This window comes from Silurus aristotelis, assembly GCF_946808225.1.
Source record: "Silurus aristotelis genome assembly, chromosome: 10".
Lineage (NCBI taxonomy): Eukaryota > Metazoa > Chordata > Actinopteri > Siluriformes > Siluridae > Silurus > Silurus aristotelis.
Genome location: NC_139583.1, coordinates 3,908,144 through 3,927,978, shown reverse-complemented (window position 1 = coordinate 3,927,978; position 19,835 = coordinate 3,908,144). Strand labels below are relative to the sequence as shown.

General features: G+C 41.0%; 1 protein-coding gene across 1 annotated transcript; it reads left to right on the top strand.

Moving 5' to 3' along the window:
- Positions 1-8,839: 8,839 nt before the first annotated feature.
- On the top strand, positions 8,840-11,828 carry LOC310732628 (extracellular calcium-sensing receptor-like; the record flags this gene model as incomplete). The annotated part of the gene is made up of 5 exons (XM_083553241.1): positions 8,840-9,091; positions 9,277-10,032; positions 10,117-10,344; positions 10,647-10,770; positions 10,915-11,828. 5 exons carry the CDS (start codon positions 8,840-8,842, stop codon positions 11,826-11,828), a joined length of 2,274 nt encoding a protein of 757 aa, XP_083409367.1.
- Positions 11,829-19,835: the final 8,007 nt, after the last annotated feature.

The window sequence follows — 19,835 nt, the reverse complement described above, 5'->3', positions numbered from 1 at the left end:
TTTTTTTATCTACCTTAAATACATTAAATCTAATGACATATACATATAGATGAGAAATTAATAAACTTACCACAAAAATCTTGTCTTATTTCTGCTTATAAAAGATTAGAAAATGTTTAATGTATTTTAATAGAATGGAATAGCCTTTATTTGTCACATATACATTACAGCAGAGTACAATTTGTTTTTCGCATATCCCAGCTTGTTCAGAAGCTGGGGTCAGAGCACAGGGTCAGCCATGATACAGCTCAAGTGCGCCTAAGAGTGGCAGCTTGGCAATACCGGTGCAAACCCAGAACGTTGACCACTGAGGTCCCACTCCCTTTTACTAACACATTTTATGTTAACTGGAAGCACAAGACGGGACACAAGGAGCAACATGACATAACACTTTACTTCCTGTTTTGTTCACCATACAAATGGGTTCAGTTAACACCACAGCTTCAAAAATCATTTTCTTTAAATAACACCTCCCTGTTAAATAAATCACCTTCTTTTAAATCCCACTATGCAGAATGCAGTATATTGTAATAACTCACACATTATTTGTAACCTTATTTTAGAACCTTTCCTTTAAATGCTCTGGCATGGAGAAACTAGTGTTGGATCTATGATGATCTCAGGTGTTGAGCTATTTTATGAGTTGCTGAGTAGCTCCTGGTTCCATATCATCAAATGACTGTATAAGTTCGTACAAAGAATATTTCTCACTATCTTACATTCCGGTGCTCATGTTAGTTCTCACTCTCCTGTGTTTTGTATTGTTTTAAGATTCATAATCAATATATTTATAATAAACCCCGAGCACCGAGGTCGGTGGCTGAGATAAGCAGACTGGAACAACGAGGTGTGGGTTTGTTGGGAGCTTCTGCCTAAAGCAAGAAAGAGAGAGCAAGCAATGAAAAAAAGCCAGAAATTCTCTGTCTCACTGTCTTTACAGCATTTTATTATCTGCTTTGCTTCAGTCAAAAACAGTAAGGAGCTGCTGCTCTCATTATCTATCTCCAGCTGTGTCATCTTGCCACCCCACCCCCCTCCCATTTGCCCCAGGTATCTCCACAACAGTGGTGCTGAATCAGCACTGTCCTTGAGCACCCTGTCAGCAGTTGCATTAGGAGTGCCTGCTCTTTTTGTATGTGGTTAAGTGGCCTGTCATCATAGAACTTCCCCTTTGCTCCAAACCTACTGTCAGTGAATTTTGGGCCCAGAATCTATGACTTCAAAAGAGGGCATTGATTAACCCAGCCTTAATTCTGGGTTTCTTAGCACCTGTGGAGGGGTAAGAGATTGGAATGCCTGTTTTGTTGTCTTTGTCCACCAGACTTGTTCGGGCCATCCCTTCTTCATGAGATCTAAACAGAGGGAAAGGTAGAGAGGAGAAATTAGAGACAAACCATCTGCAGTATCCTGCCAACCCCAAGAAAACATGTATCTGTTGTTAGGACTTTGAACAAGGGTATTCTTTAACCCACTTCGATTTGTTTTTCTTGCAGTTTCTGCAAGACCCTGCCAATGTGGTATGCCAGGAACTGTGCCCCAGTCAGCCAGTACACAAGTGGTACTTCCATGTGCTTGCCGTTAGCCAAGCCTTCATGAGTTACTCCATAACCTTTTTAAGGTAATGTAGGTGGTCCTAGATCTGCAACAGGGTGTAGCCCCAGCTCCAGGTGTCCCAGACGTTGAGTGAATGATACCACTAAGGGAGTACCTGGCAGCCTGGAAAGCTCTGCCAGACATGTTTCAATGGGTCCTGCGTACTGTAGACAGAGGCTACACGATTCAGTTCAGGTCTCATCCACCCAGGGAATAGCGGCTCCAGCCTCATGTGGTGGAGCAGATTTGGGAGAGATTTGGCAGGGCTCAATTAGACCTGTTCGTGACTCAAGAGACGTTGCACTGTCCCATTTGTTTCTCCCTTACTCCTTCAGCCCGTCTTGGGGCTGGACTCCATGGCTCAGAGGGGGCGGAGGCTACCTTTACACTTTTCCCCCCGTTGTGCTGCTTCTGGGAGTTCTGAAAAAGAGTTTGCCTGGATGGAGTCCATCTCCTTCTGGTGGCCCAACGGTGGCTGGGCAGACCATGGTTCGTGGACCTGGTATCCCTTCTTGAGCATCCTCCTGGGAGACTTTTCTTAGGAGGGAACTCCTCTCTCAAGCAGGGGGCACAAAAGTTTACCCCCACCCAGAGTTGTGGAGGCTGTGGCTGTGGCCCGTAAGGGGGTACAGCTCTGAGATTCCGGTCTCTCAACTGAGGTGGTAGAGACAATTTTCCAATCCAGAGCTCTATGAGAGCTCAAAGAGGAGATTGTATGCCGCAAATGGCATCTGTTCAGTGGATGGTGCGATTTGCACAGTTTGGATCCAGTTAACTACCTGGTTGGTTTAGTGCTGCAATTCCTTTAGGAACAGTTCACAGCTGCAGCCGGAGGCTGAGGCCCCGGTACGACCAAGAGTGCCTGTGTGGGACTTAGCCGTCGTGTTCGAGGATCTATCTGAGGCCCCCTTCGAGCTGTTGGCCGAGGCATCTTGGAGGTACCTCACAGCCAAGACCCTTTCAGTGGCCCCCTCTTTTCTGGAGTTTACTCCAGGCATGGCCAGTGCTTTTTTTTTGAATGGGGTATATCCCTAAGGTGCCCTCGGTCGTCCCAGGGTTCCAGGCATTCTATCCTCCTCTTTTTCAGGCCCCAGACCAGGAAAAGCTGAACTGGCTGTGTCCGGTGTGAGCGCTGAACACTTACGTCCACAGGACGACTCCGTGAAGAAAGTCGGAGTAGCTGCTTATCTGCTATGGCCCTCCGAGGAGAGGCCTTTGTGTGAACAAGCAGACACTAAGCAGGTGGATTATCCTCCTACGAGTCCTCTGGTCACCCACTCCATTCTTTGTCAGAGCACACTTGACCCAGAGTGTGACAGCCTCTAAGGCTTGGTCCACTGTAGTGTCTCTACATGACATCTGCAATGCTGTGGGCTGATTCAGACAGGTTCTGTAACCTTGACCTCAGTACCACTCCTGGCCCTTATGTCCTGAGGCCTAGCTGTGGCCCCACACACTAGGGATTGGTCAGTCTAGTGGTATTAGACACTCATTCCCAAAGCATTGTTGATGCAGCTTGATTCTCTGAAAAGGGTACATCTCCAGGTTATGAATGTAACCCTGGTTCCCTAAGGGGAACAAGATATCTCTATGCCACACTACCAGCATTCCAGTGAAACCAGCACTACCTTCTGAAAGGGTACAATCTATGTGCTTTTATGCTTCCAAGTCGTGATGTCAGTGACACAGCGCTTTCCATTGGACTAATTATGCAGCATCTCGTTCCCTCTGGAAATCATGGTTACATACATAACCTGAAGAACATTGCTTTCATCTGTGCATCATCAGCCCTATTGCATTTATTAGCATAGTGTGAGGTACAGAGAAATGCTCGCCGTCAAGCAGGTGTTTGAGGAATGAAGCCACTGGCACGAGACGGCTTGGTACCTATTTCCTCACTTACTATAAGAAGCTCGAGTACATCCAGCAGACCAAACCTCTTAACCCCTGCCAAGCATGTGATCCCTATTCTTTGATCACTTTCAGTTTACACTGTCTTACTGCATAGACTTTAAGAACCTCAAACCCTGAAACTGCTAAACCTGATAAAGTTCAAGTCTCCCATACAGTTAACCACAGTTCCAAACCAATGCTGTGACATGACAATGTTGTGATCTTATCCAATAATGTGCTGGCTGTTCGCACTACTCACTTTGTAGTTGAAGGGAGTGTTGTTCCCATATCATATAGTGATGCATCCCATCAGAAAGAAATGGTGGTGAGCTTTTATCACCACTGCTGCAGTATGAGTGCGCCATGTAAGATCATCAGTGATTTGAACACAATTTCACACAAGTAAAATAGCATTTTTTTTTTTCCAGTCGAGGTTTTGGAATGTAACTAACGTAATAAACGAAGGATTACTGTATATGTAAGTTCAAAGTCTGAAATGGCCACGGATATACATTCCCTTATCTCTTACTGGTAAGAAAGCTGCATTTTAAGGTTGCAAAGTTTGTTGTACAGAGAATGAGCATTTCAAACATAAAAGACAGTGTAAATAAATTTAAATTTACAAAATAAATTGGAGCATTTATTTCATTTATACAACCAAGCAGTTAGAGCTAGTTAGAAAAAAGGTTTTTCTTAAAATGGTAGCAGTACTACATTTAGAACAGTAGTCCAGCATTATAACCACTGAGAAACCATTGCCCTGAACTAAGTATGACTGATTTTTTTATTGCAAACAATAAAATATACCAGACAGGCATACAATATAAAAAATATAAAATATCAATAATTACAAATTAAGTTTAAACAAAGAATAAAATGCTTAATTTATTTACAGGATATAGTCTAGATGTCAAGGAGGTCTAAAAGCTTAATCAATCACACTACTAGTAAGTAATCATGTACAAGAAACATAAAAATTCAGCATTGGCTAAACTATTTGACAGCACGTGTAGGACCAGCAGGCCCAAGCCAAAAAAAATGGCTGTATATAATTTACTGTGTGTGGTCTTTGATTAATGAATTTAAACAAAAACAACTTAAAACCCACAGGTAGTCTTAGGTCCCATAATGACATCACAAAGCTACAAAGCTGAAAAACCTTTCTGATTTGTCCATAATGTATAGTCATACAAAGAACACACAGACCATGTCTATGAATATAGGAAGACTATATAATAAAAAAATTTTAATTGACAAGATGGCGCCGGTGGGGTCGGCTGCCATCACGACTGCTCCGGCTACGTTTTCTCTTTTTTTGTTAATTTTATACTTTTATCTAAGTAGTTACAGTTCCATCTACACAAGATGGACACCATTAGATATGACAGAGACACTCTTATATCTATTGGTGTACAATGCACTCACTTTTCCCTGTTTTTAAACCCGGACCCATGCTGGCCGAGAGAGATTCTGTGGGAGAACAAAGGACGCGACCCGTACCAGCGTCCGCGAGGGAAACAAACCGGCATCAGGAACAGGCTGAGGGCACGCGCACACCGCGCTCCATTACCTAGTATCCTGTTAGCCAACGTCCAGTCACTGGAGAACAAGCTCGACGACCTCAGGGCAAGGGTCAAGTTCCAGATAGACATTCAGGACTGCAACCTTCTCTGCTTCACCGAGACATGGCTGAACCCAGCGGTACCGAACCAAGCCATTCCAGCCGGCCGAGTTTTTCTCGGTTTACCGCATGGACAGAACACTGGAGTCGGGGAAGTCAAGAGGAGGAGGAGTGTGTCTGATGGTGAACAACCACTGGTGTGACAGCGCGAGCATCGTTCCTCTTTCACACTCCGGCACACCAAATCTGGAACTACTGACCATTAAATGTCGGCCCTTCTATCTACCTCAGGAATTCAGCTCGGTCATAGTCAGTGCCGTTTATAATCCACCTCAAGCAGACACGGATACTGCAGTATGGGATTTACACGAGACAATAACACTTCAACAAACAAAGCATCAGGACACTGCGCTCATTGTGGTCGGAGATTTCAACAGTGCCAACCTCAAGCGCGCACTACCGAACTTTTATCAGCACATCACCTGCCCCACCAGGGGCGAAAGGACACTGGACCACTGTTACACACCTTTCAAGAACAGCTACAAGGCACAATCACGTCCACCGTTTGGGAAATCGGACCATGCCGCCATCTTCCTCATGCCTGTTTACAAACAAAGGCTGAAACAGAACGCTCCGGTTCAGAGGGAGGTCGCGCGCTGGACTGACCAAACGGTGGCGGCTCTTTGGATGTTCAGGCGCAGCTCTGATGACGTCAACATGTTTACGGAAGCAGTTGTGGGATTCATCGGCAAACTAGCAGATGATACATTGCAAAAAAACACTATCAGAACGTTTCCCAACCAGAAGCCGTGGGTGCATAAAACCATCTGCGACAATCTGAGATCCCGCTCTGCTGCCTATAACAGGGGGCTCACCACCGGGGACAGGAACGAGTACAAGGCTGCGTCCTACAGTGTTCGCAGAGCGGTGAAGGATGCAAAGCGGCGCTACGGGAGGAAACTATACATGGTGGCTCTAGGAGCCTGTGGCAGGGACTAAGAACAATAACGGACTACAAAACACCATCTTCTAAAATGGTGAATGCGGACGATTCTCTGGCAGATGAGCTAAACACCTTTTACGCTCTTTTCGAGGCTGCAGCTAACCACGCTAGTGGTGCTAGCATTACAACTAGCATGCACGCTGAGAGAGCCGGAGAGGTAAACACGTTCACCATCTCTGAGCATGACGTGAGGAGGGCATTCAAGAGAGTGAATACCAGGAAGGCAGCAGGACCAGACGGCATCACAGGTCGGTTTCTGAAAGCCTGCGCTGACCAGCTAGCAATGGTGTTCACTGAGATATTCAACCTCTCACTGGAACAGTTTGTTGTCCCCTCATGTTTTAAACAGTCCACTATTGTTCCTGTCCCGAAGAAACCCCAGCCCGCCTGCCTTAACAACTATCGCCCTGTAGCCTTGACCTCAGTAGTGATGAAGTGCTTCGAGAGACTGGTCAGAGACTTCATCACTGCATCACTACCAGACACACTGGACACATTACAGTTTGCATACCGTCAGAACCACTCTACTGAGAACGCCATTGCTCATCTCCGCCACACCACGATGAGCCACCTGGAGCAAAGAAATGGGAATTATGCAAAGATGTTGTACGTGGACTACAGTTCAGCGTTTAACACCATAATTCCCTCCACACTCACCTCTAAGTTGGAGGTCCTGGGACTCAGCCAGCCGCTGTGTCAATGGATCTATAACTTCCTGACAGACAGACCACAAGCCGTACGGGTTGGAAAACACACCTCATCCACCCTCACCCTCAGCACTGGAGCTCCCCAGGGTTGTGTTCTGAGCCCCCTGCTTTTTCTCAATGTACACATCTGACTGTGTGGCCACTTCCAACTCCACCACCATCATCAAGTTTGCTGATGACACCGTTGTGGTGGGTCTGATCACCAACAAAGATGAGACGGCCTACCTACAGGAGGTTAAAAACCTGGAGAGATGGTGCCAGGAAAACAACCTTCTCCTGAATGTCAGCAAGACTAAGACGTTGATCGTGGACTTCAGCACAAAGCGGGAGCGGTCATACCAACCGATAAACATCAGCGGGACCCCAGTGGAGAGACTGGACAGTTTCCGGTACCTAGGTGTTCACATCACACAGGACCTGTCTTGGTCCTGTCTTGGTCCTGTCACACCAACACCCTGGTGAAGAAGGCCCGGCAGCATCTGTACCATCTAAAACCCTTAAGGGACTTTAAACTTCCCTCTCAGGTGCTTAAGACCTTCTAGACCTGCACCATTAAGAGCGTTCTGACGGGTAGCATCACTTCCTGGTTCGGGAACAGCACCATGCAGGACAGACGAGCCCTCCAGAGGGTGGTGCGTTCAGCTGAACGTACCATCCACACCAAACTCCCTGACCTGCAGGACATCTACAGCACGCGGTGCCGGACCAGAGCTAGGATGATTATGAAGGACATACCAACAATGGACTCTTTTCTCTGTTGCGTTCGGGGAAACGCTTCCGCTCCCTGTAAGCGAACACAGAGAGAATGAGGAGGAGCTTCTTCCCACAGGCCATTAGTAGTTTAAACCAGGAGACACCCAGGATCTAAAAACTGGCCCACTCTCTCCATCATCACACTTTCTCTCTATACATATCTCACCTTTCGCACCACGACACTTTAAACTCCGGACTTGCACAGCACAGTGCACTTTATATTTTATTTCATTTTATACCACACCACACCGCACACGGACACTTTATGGTCATTGTTATACCACACCATACCGCACACGGACACTTACGGACTTTTTTTTTAAACCACACCATACCGCACACGGACACTCTATGGACAAAATAAACTACCAAAAAATTGTCTATTGTTTATTGTTCATTGTTTACTGTTCCACTGTATGCCATAAGCATTTTTATTTTTGTATATATATCTTTTTCTTTTGTCTGACATACATAAATCTTTATATATCTTTTATATCTTTATATTCTTATATTTTATTTTATATAGTTTTTTTTATACTTAATTTATCTGCCTTCTTTTTCCCCATCCTATTTCCTCATGCTGGTCCGTCATAATAAGCATTTCACTGCATGTCGTACCCTGTATGTATGTGTATGTGATGAATAAAACTTGATTTGATTTGATTTGATTTGATTTTTACTGTGTGTGGTCTTTGATAAATGAATTTAAACAAAAACAACTTAAAACCCACAGGTAGCCTCAGGTCCCATAATGACATCACAAAGCTACAAAGCTGAACAACTTTTCTGATTTGTCCATAATGTATAGTCATACAGAGAACACACAGAGCATGTCTATAAATATAGGAAGACTTTCTATGTTCAGGACTAACTCTAAAAAGCACTGGTCAGAATCTGTAATGTTTTTCCTTCTACTACTCTCTTCTCTTACCCTGGCAAAGGGAGACAATTGCAATATCATGGAAGACCCAGAATATCCTTTGTTATCTAAAGATGGAGATGTAATAATTGGAGCTGTGTTTTCATTACATCGTGCTACACAGATGCAGTCACTGCAATATACTGAAAAACCTCCACCTTTAATCTGCACTAAGTAAGTTCTAGGTGATACATTAGTCATTTTGAAGAATGTGTAGTTTTCTGCTTTATAATAATCTGAATATCTCCATTATATTACTTTTCAGTTTCAGTACAAGATATTTTACATTTTCATGATTTTTATGTGTATTTTGTAGATTATCCCTTCTTTTTTTACGGCTTGTTCAGATGATGACTTTTGCAGTTGAGGAAATTAACAGAAGTAACACCTTGCTCCCAAATATCTCAGTTGGTTACAAGATTTATGATGCTTGTCTCTCAAGATTTTTAACTATGAAGGCAGCCATAGCTTTTATTAATGGTCAGGACATAACAAATAAGACCTGCAATGAACCAGCAGTGGTACAAGCCATCATAGGGGAGTCAGAGTCTACTGCTAATATAGCACTTGCAAAAACTATAGAATCTTTTAAGATTCCAGTGGTAAGTATCAATTATTTGAATCATTCGAATCAAACAAAAAAAGTGCAAACTTAAAAAATACATTGCAAATTACTATATATATATATATATATATATATATATATATATATATATATATATATATATATATATATATATATATATATATATATATATTTATATTTAACCTGTCACTTTCTCCTCAGATAAGTTATGCTGCCTCATGTGAATGTTTGAGTAATAGAAAGGAGTACCCATATTTCTTCAGAACCATCGCAAGTGACTACTACCAGAGTAGAGCTTTGGCATATATGGTCAAGCACTTTGGCTGGTCTTGGGTAGGAGCTGTGCACAGTGATAATGACTATGGAAACAGTGGAATGTCTATTTTTCTGAATGCAGCCAAAGAGGAGGGAATATGTGTTGAGTACACAGAAAATTTTGATCGAGCAAATCCTGCCAAAATCATCAAAGTGGTTGACATTATTCAGAAAGGCACAGCTAAAGTAATTATTCTATTTCTTCCTAATCTTGAGATGAGTATTTTAACAGAACAGCTGATTCTAAAGAATGTCACTGGCTACCAGATGATTGGTGTTCAAGGATGGATTTCTGCTGCTGCTATAGCAACACCAGCAAGTTATAATGTGCTGGCTGGAGCCATTGGTTTTGATGTGGGAAAATTGAAAATTGGTGGTTTTGCTGATTATGCTGTCAATGGATTTTGGCAAACAGCAGTCCCATGCTTACATACCGAGGGAAGCAATTTTCAAACTGAAATCAACTGCAGCAAATATGAAGAAATGATTCAATATAAAAACTACAGTAAGGATATTTTAGAATTGAGATATGCAAATAATCTTTACAATGCAGTTTATGCTGTGGCACATTCTCTACACAGTCTGTTAAAATGCACAGAATATCAGAGTTGTGAAAAAGAGAAAACGATTCAACCATGGGAGGTAACACAAAGAAGAGAAGCAAAGCAAATATTGTACATTTTATATTGTCATATTATAAATATGTATTTACTTTTCTATTTAAAGGTTGTGATGTCTCTAAAAAAGGTAAATTTTACCACTAAAGTAGGAGAACAGATTTGGTTTGACAGCACTGGGGCAACAGCTGCAAAGTATGATGTGGTGAACTGGCAACGAGGGTTAAATGGAGAAGTGGTGTTTAAGGTTTTAGGCTATTATGATGCCGCTCTGCCACATGGACAACAATTTGTTCTAAATACTGAAGATATAGTGTGGGCTGGAGATAAAAGAGAGGTAAATACATTGTTTCATGATTTTGAATAACATACAAATATGATTTTTTTTTTAAGATTTGTTAACTACAATCTATATTTGAATATAAGCATAATGTTCTATATTCATTAAACATTCCCAATTAAATTCCCCAAAAATTGCTATAGTGTAGTGTTTCAATGTAAAATGTACATTGCGATTGTACATGAGCTGCTTGGATTTTAGCAGTAAACAAACAATGGCTTAAGAACTTCATGGGTTTTGACAGATTACACAAATGTAAAAACTTAAATGTTTTAGTCATAATATATTGTTCACATTAGAAGCCAAGGTCTGTGTGCACTGAAAGCTGTTCTCCAGGAACCAGGAAAGCTGCACAGAAAGGAAGGCCTGTCTGCTGTTACGACTGTATACCATGTGCAGAGGGAGAGATCAGTAACCAGACAGGTAACTTCAGCTTTTACAAGATGTTAATAATTCAATGTGTATCATCATATTACTATTTAGCTTACAGTTTCTAAAAACTGGTATTAAAAAAAACATTTATAAGATATTTCCTTCCTAATGATAATAACTATGATTACTTTGCAGATTCCATAAACTGTGTGCAGTGTCCAGGAGACTTTTGGTCTAATGCAAATAGAGATAAATGTGTGTTAAAAGTTTTTGAGTTTCTTTCATTTACAGAGCTCATTAGTATAATAATAATACTCTTTTCTTTATTTGGAGCTTCATTGACTCTGTTAGTAGCTGTTTTATTTCTAAAAGAAAAGGAAACTCCAATTGTTAAGGCTAACAACTCTGAGCTGAGCTTCCTGCTGCTCTTCTCACTCACTCTGTGTTTCCTCTGTTCACTTACTTTCATTGGACGGCCCTCTGAGTGGTCTTGTATGCTGCGCCACACAGCTTTTGGGATCACATTTGTACTCTGTATCTCCTGTGTTCTGGGCAAAACAGTAGTTGTGTTAATGGCCTTCAGAGCTACACTTCCAGGCAGCAATGTCATGAAATGGTTTGGGCCTCTACAGCAGAGACTCAGTGTACTTGCTTTCACTCTCATACAGGTCTTTATTTGTGTACTTTGGTTAACAATTTCTCCTCCTTTTCCCTACAAGAATGTGAACTACTACAAGGAAAAGATCATATTAGAATGTAACTTGGGCTCACCTATAGGTTTCTGGGCCGTGCTGGGTTATATTGGAGTTCTGGCTTTCTTTTGTTTTGTTTTAGCTTTTCTAGCTAGAAAGCTGCCTGATAATTTTAATGAAGCAAAATTCATCACATTCAGTATACTCATATTCTGTGCAGTGTGGATCACCTTTATTCCAGCTTATGTCAGCTCTCCTGGAAAATTCACTGTAGCTGTGGAGATCTTTGCCATTCTGGCCTCCAGTTTTGCTCTGCTGTTCTGTATATTTACTCCTAAATGTTATATTATTCTGTTTAAACCTGAACTAAACACAAAGAAAAAGATGATGGGGAAAATGGCTTCTAAATCCCTTTAAACTTTATTGCTCTAATCTATTTATTATTTTTGCTGATGTTCCTTTTACACACAGTATATCAAATGTAATCAAGTCAATAATGTTTAGATATATATGAAATGTAATCACAAATAATATGGCTATGGATGAGTACTGAATAAACTTAAAAAAAAAGTCTTATTTATGTCTATGAAAAAAATAACAAGAATAACTAAAATGTTTATAATCAGTATTAAATGATATTTATTGACATTAATAATTTATGATATTAATAATAATTTTGAGACATACATTTAATTAAAGAAATAAGTAAATAAAAAATTAATTGCAGAACAATGCTTAAAATCCACAAGGTTTTTGGACCCACAAAGATATGTGAGGGTAAATTTAAACCCATCAAAGAAGGTACTAAAATTTCTTTTGGTCAAGACCTGGAAAGGGTGCTGGGTGCTGCCTGACCACAAGCAGCGTCTGATCCCCCACTTCATTGTTCATCTCGGTAGGGGTGAGCTCGTGGGTGAGAAAGGCACATGGGTGTAGCTTGTTGTCAGCCCCTCTTTGGGACAGCACAGCCCCCACCCCAACATCGGAAGCATACACCTTTACCACCAAAGGCAAGCCTGGATCTGGTATATTCAGATTGGGAGTCAAGTTGAACTGTTATTGACTTCCAGGAAGGCCACGTTTGCCTTGGGTGTCCACCGGAAGGTAGATTGTTGAGGTGGGGACAGAGAAGCGGCGATGAAGCTGAAATTCTTAATGAACTTATAATGATAGTTTGCAAATCCAAGGAACTATTGTACATGAATGTGTTTGGGGTGGGCTACTCAGTGACAGCTTGCACTTTCCATGGGTCCATTTGAATGCTGCTTGTGGCTATGATAAATCAGAAAACTGAAGGAACATTTAACTCTCACTTCATGAGCTTTCCAAACACGTGATTATCTAAGAGGTGGGTCAGGACTCTCCTGACATCCTCTTCATGCTCCAGAAGGGACCATGAAAAGATGAAAATGTCATCTATATATGAAGATGAATGTGTTAAACATGTCCCGGAGAAGGTTGTTGATCCGTGCGAGGATGACTGCTGGGGAGTTTGTGAGGGTAAGCAGCATTGCCTGATATTCGTAGTCCCATATGGGGATGTTGAAAGCACTCTTCCATGTATCTCGCTGCTTTATGAGTACCAAGTGGTAGACATAGGGAATTATGCAAATATGCTGTTTGTGGACTACAGATCAGCGTTCAAAACCATAATTTCCTCCACGCTCACCCCTAAATTGGAGGTCCTAGGACTCACCCTGCCGCTGTGTCATGGATCTCCAACTTCCTGATAGACAAACCACAAGCCGTACGGGTGGGCAAACACACCTCATCCACCCTCACCCTCAACACTGGAGCTCCCCAGGGTTGTGTTCTGAGCACCCTCCTGTACTCACTGTACTCACATGACTGGATATCCACTTTCAACTCAATCACCATCATCAAGTTTGCTGATGACATTGTTGTGGAGGGCCTGATCTTTAACAACAATGAGACGGCCTGCCTCATTCTTCTTCATCTTTCACCACATCTATAAACCTCCTCCTTGGCCTTCCTTTTTTCCTTCTTCCTGGTGGCTCCATCCTCAGCATTCTCCTGCGGATATGTACCATATGTCCATGCTCTGCACATGTCCAAACCATCTTAATCTCACCTCCCTCACCTTGTCTCCAAAACATCCTACATGCGATGTACCTCTAATAAACTAACTTTTTAATCCTGTCTATCCTCGTCACTCCCAACGAAAACTTTAACATCTTCAGCTCTGCTACCTCCAGCTCCACCTACTGTCTTTTAGTCAATGCCTCTCTAAACCATACAACATCTAAACTTTCCCTTTTACTCTTGCAGATACCCTTCTATCACAAATCACCCCTGCCACTCTTCCTCACCCACTTCACCCTGCCTGCACATTTTTCTTCTCTTCTCTAACAAATTCTACATTACTTTGCACTGTTGACCCTAGGTACCTGAACTCGTCCACCTTCTCCACCTCTTCTCCCTGCAACTGTACCACTCCACTGCCCTCGCTCTCTTTCACACACATGTACTCTGTCTTACTCCTACTGACTTTCATTCCCCTTCTCTCCAGCGCATACCTCGACCTCTCCAGGCTCTTCTCAACCTGCTCCCTACTCTCACCACTCTGCACCCTGTCATATGCTTTCTCTAAATCCACAAACACACAATGCAACTCCTTCTGACCTTCTCTATACTTCTCCATCAACATTCTCGAAGCAAATGCTTCTCTCAGCCTGGCTTCCACTACTCTTTCCCATAACTTCATGGTGTGACTGATCTTAATCTACTTAATTCCCTTGTAGTTACTGCAGGTCTGCACATTTCCCTTATTCTTAAAGACTGTTACCAGCACACTCCTTATCCATTCCTCAGGCATCCTCTCACCTTCCAAAATCTTGTTGAACAACCTGGTTAAAAACTCTACTGCATATCTCCTAAACATCTCCATGCCTCTACTGGTATGTCATCTAGTCCAAATGACTTTCCACTCTTTATCCTCTTAATCACTGCTCTCGCTTCCTCCTTGCTAATCCTATCCACTTCCTGCTTCACCATCTCCACATCATCCAACATTCTCACTTTCTCTCATTTTCCTCATTCATCAGCTATTCAAAATACTCCCTCCATCTTCTCTACACACTCTCCTCACTAGTCAAGCAAGACTAAGGAGTTAAAAGTGGACTTCAGCACAAAGCAGGAGCGGTCATCAACCGGATCCCAGTAGAGAGAGTGAACAGTTTCCGGTACCTAGGTGTTCACATCACACAGGACCTGTCTTGGTCCTGCCATATCAACACCCTGGTAAGGAAGGGCCGGCAGCATCTGTACCATCTGAGATGCTTAAGATACTTTAAACTCCCCTTTAAAAACTACAGCAAGGATATTTTAGAATTGAGATTTGTAAATAATCTTTATAATGCAGTTTATGCTGTACAGAAAATCAGACAAAAAGACAAACCAATACAACCATGGCAGGTAACACAAAGAAGAGAAGAAAAGCAGGCTCTGTAGATGTATGATATAACAGCGATATACAGTAAATACTTTTTTGCATTTTCTTTTAAAGGTTGTGATGTCTCTAAAAAAGGTAAATTTTACCACTAAAGTGGGTGAACAGATTTGGTTTGACAGCACTGGGGCAACAGCTGTAAAGTATGATGTGGTGAACTGGCAACGAGGGTTAAATGGAGAAGTGGTGTTTAAGGTTGTGGGCTATTATGATGCCTCTCTGCCACATGGACAACAGTTTGTCCTAAATACTTAAGATATAGTGTGGGCTGGAGAGAAAAGAGAGATACATACATTGCTAATTCTAAATAAATAAAAAAAATCAAGAATAATTTAAAAGTTGTAGCTATATCAGCTAGATCAGTAACCAGACAGGTAACTTCAGCATCACCAAGTTTCAAAGACAATTTGATAATTGTACATTGTGTATCCTCCTATTACTATTTAAGATACAGTTTTTGAAAAATGGCATTACAGTTTTTCTCAACTGCTTTCAGTCATTTCTCACAACGGAACTGCATTTCTTAAAACTACTCGTCCCACCATCAGAACCTGTTGTCAGTTCTTCACATCATATCATCAATGTCTTGTTGTTTTCATCAATTTGCAATTGCTTTTGGACAACATGCTAATGGTTCTGTACATCTGTCAGCTGCTTTTGAAATTTCTTGTTGCTTTTGTTCTGCTGTACAAAATAACTTGTCCTGGTTCTCAGCTAAAATGTCACAACCCAAACCAATTAGTCTTTTTCTCAGGTTGGATGTCTGTACTATCAAAATGAGTGAACATGTTCTCAGAATTGTATGTCTGTGTCTTCACCTTCGTTAACAAAGAGAAACATGTGCAACTCTAGACTAACCAATGATCAACCAGTTCTGTGAAATAGTTTAGAGGTGCAACTCATGAAGACTGATTTGGCAGGGTCACATATATATACAGTGCACAACACAAGTGTTCCCCTTTCTGATAATGGAAGCTGAAGGAAGAAGAAGAGGATTAAGACTGCGTTGTGGAAGAGTACAGAGACACAGAAGAGGAAGGGGTATAAGATGCCAAAGATACCAGATGAAATCAGGGCCACACTGGTGGATCACGTTATCAGTCATGGCCTTACAATGGAAGAGGCTGGTCGAAGGGTGCAGCCAAATGTTTGAAAAACAACTGTGTCATCAATAATTCTAACATTTCGTAGAGAGAACAGGTATGTAATGTACTGTATAGTAAAGTAATACTGTAGACTTACTGTTACGTATACTGTAACACACCTTAGGTTTTCCATGCATACAGTATTCTTAGTTATTTACTGTATGAATCAAAATCCTGTGATCCTTATACTTCTATAATTTACAATATGTTTTCTCATGTAGGACTGCAAGACAACTTCGCAGGGGTGGCAGAGGGCCCCTTTTCACACCTCAGCAGGAGGAGCAATTTGCAACATGGTTATGTCTAACAATGCCATAAGACTAAGGGAGATACAAAGTGATATTGTTGAAGACAACAGTATCTTTGAAAATATACAATCTGTGAGCATTTCAACTATAGACAGGGTCTTGAAAAGACATGTAATCACCATGAAGCAGCTGTACAATGTACCCTTTGAAAGAAATGCTGACAGAGTGAAAGAGCTACGACTCCAGTTTGTACAGGTATGTTGTATACCCACTATACTGTAAGTGTAACTTCTACACATTTGATATTAGTGGAACGTTATAGATCTTTACATTTGATGTAGCTGTAAACAATGAAGACAAATACAGTAATTTATGCACACTGTGTTTTTTTCTGGTATATAGCGCATAATGGAAATGGAATCAAGAGAACCACCTCACAACTTCATATACTTGGATGAGGCTGGCTTCAACCTGGCCAAAGGCAGAAGGCGTGGTAGAAATCTAATCGGCCAGAGAGCTACTGTTGATGTCAACGTGGAGGAAACATCACTATGTGTGCTGCTATTTCAGACCAAGGTGTGCTAGCTCATATTCCTATTATGGGACCGTACAACACACAGCATCTCCTTACATTCTTAGACAATCTCTATAGAAATGTCATTCCTGAAGATGAGAGGGAACTTAATCGAGATGATCTACCAAAGAATGTAGTAATTTGTGACAATGTCAGTTTCCATCGCTCTGACAACATCAGGCAGTGGTTTGTCCACCGCCGCAGGATGCTGATTGAATTCCTTCCACCCTACTCCCCGTTCCTGAACCCAATTGAAGAGTTTTTCTCGGCTTGGAGGTGGAAGGTTTATGATCATCAGCCACATACACGGATGACACTGCTGGCTGCCATGGATGCAGCATGTGAGGACATCTCAGCAGATGCATGCAGAGGCTGGATTAGGCACTCAAGAAGATTCTTTCCACCATGCATAGCAAGGGAAAATATATGTTGTGATGTGGATGAGAATCTGTGGCCCAACAGAGAGGACCGACATGATGCATAGGAAAACTGCCATAAAATTTCACCTTTACCTTCTGTACATGTATAGTTTTTCCCACTGTCTTTTTCAGGTTTTCATTTGTTGGTAAATAGCCTATGTGTAGTTTCCTTTGTTTTCTGTATGTAAGTACCACTATTGACAGTACAGTAAAAATGTGAATACAGTCTTATCTTTTGTTTCGATTCTTCCATATACTGTTACGTGGGTCGATGTTGATTGGTTAACTGAGGTTAGATGGAATCAATCAGAAAAATTATCTATTTATACCATGTAAATTACTGTAACACCTGGTTGATGCACAATGGTTTGCAAAAGTAACTTATTTTTTTACCGGAGGGACACTGTAAATTATGGCACACACCAGTATGGTAATTTAGTAGTTTCTAGTCATAAAAACCTGACTTGAGTATAATTTAAATAACTAAAACTGAGTATGATGTTCTACTGACAACATGACTAATAATTTTGCCTGTCACGTTCACATTGTTGAAAAAATGACATGGGATTCTGCTGCCTCTGACACAATGATTGATGAAAAAACACGCTTTTGCACGATAGACAAAGCATTTTGAGCAGGTGACGCGTATTTTCCGGTTATCCACTATGTTGTGCAGTTTGTACGTGTTGTTTTGAGAAATGCATTATGAGATCTGCAAACTTCAATTCTTATCTGAGAAATGACTGAAAGCAGTTGAGAAAAACTGTAATAAATAAATTGCCAAATAATGTTTGTTTTCCTTCCCAAGAGTAATAATCATTATTATTTATCAGATTTAAATAACTGTGAGCAGTGTCCAGCTGAATATTGGTCAAATGCTTAAAGAGATAAATGTGTGGTGAAGGTTATAGAGTTTCTTTTATTTACAGAGGTTATGGGGATAATTTTGATACTTTTTTCATTAGTTGGAGCTGCATTAACTGTGTTAGTAGCCATTTTATTTCTAATGGAAAGAGACACTCCTATTGTAAAGGCCAACAACTCTGAGCTGAGCTTCCTGCTGCTCTTCTCACTGACTCTGTGTTTCCTCTGTTCACTTACTTTCATTGGACGGCCCTCTCAGTGGTCCTGTATGTTGCGCCACACAGCTTTTGGGATCACATTTGTACTCTGTATATCCTGTGTTCTGGGGAAAACAGTGGTTGTTTTAGTGACCTTCAGAGCTACACTTCCAGGTAGTAATGACATGAAATTATTAGGTCCTCTACAACAGAGACTCAGTGTAGTTGCATTAACTCTCATACAGGTCATTATTAGTGTCCTTTGGTTAACAATTTCTCCTCCTTACCCCTACATGAACATCAACTACTACAAGGAAAAGATTATATTAGAATGTAACTTGGGTTCACCTATATTTTTCTGGGCAGTTCTGGGTTATATTGGAGTTCTGGTTTTTTTATGCTTTGTTTTGGCTTTTCTAGCTAGAAAGCTGCCTGATAATTTTAATGAAGCGAAATTCATTACATTCAGTATACTCATATTCTGTGCAGTGTGGATCACCTTTATTCCAGCTTATGTCAGTTCTCCTGAAAAATTCACTGTAGCTGTGGAGATCTTTGCAATTTTAGCCTCCAGTTTTGCTCTACTGTTTTGTATATTTACACCTAAATGTTATATTATTTTGTTTAGACCGGAACTAAATAAAAATAAAAATATGATGGGCAAAACAGCATCTAAATCTCTTTAAAACAAATCATCGTTCTGAAATTTTTAAACAAAAATTAAGAATGATTCATTTGGACACACAATGTCAAATATAATCAAATAATAAAAAATAAAAAAACTTAAATACCTTAAATCTAATGACATACATATAGATGAGAAATTAATAAACTTACCACAAAAATCTTGTCTTATTTCTGCTTATAAAAGATTAGAAAATGTTTAATGTATTTTAATAGAATGGAATAGCCTTTATTTTTTACATATACATTACAGCAGAGTGCAATTTGTTTTTCGCATATCCCAGCTTGTTCAGAAGCTGGGGTCAGAGCACAGGGTCAGCCATGATACGGCTCAATGGCGCATAAAATAGGCAGCTTGGCAATACCAGGGCTTAAACCCAAAACCTTCCGATCAGTAACCCAGCACGTTGACCACTGAGGTCCCACTCCCTTTTACTAACACATTTTATGTTAACTGGAAGCACAAGACGGGACACAAGGAGCAACATGACATAACACTTTACTTCCTGTTTTGTTCACCATACAAATGAGTTCAGGTAACACCACAGCTTCAAAAATCATTTTCTTTAAATAACACCTCCCTGTTAAATAAATCACCTTCTTTTAAATCCCACTATGCAGAATGCAATATATTGTAATAACTCACACATTATTTGTAACCTTATTTCAGAACCTTTTCTTAAAAGGCTCTGGCATGGAGAAACTAGTGTTGGATCTATGATGATCTCAAATGTTGAGTTATTTTATGAGTTGCTGAGTAGCTCCTGGTTCCATATCATCAAATGACTGTATAAGTTCGTACAAAGAATATTTCTCACTATCTT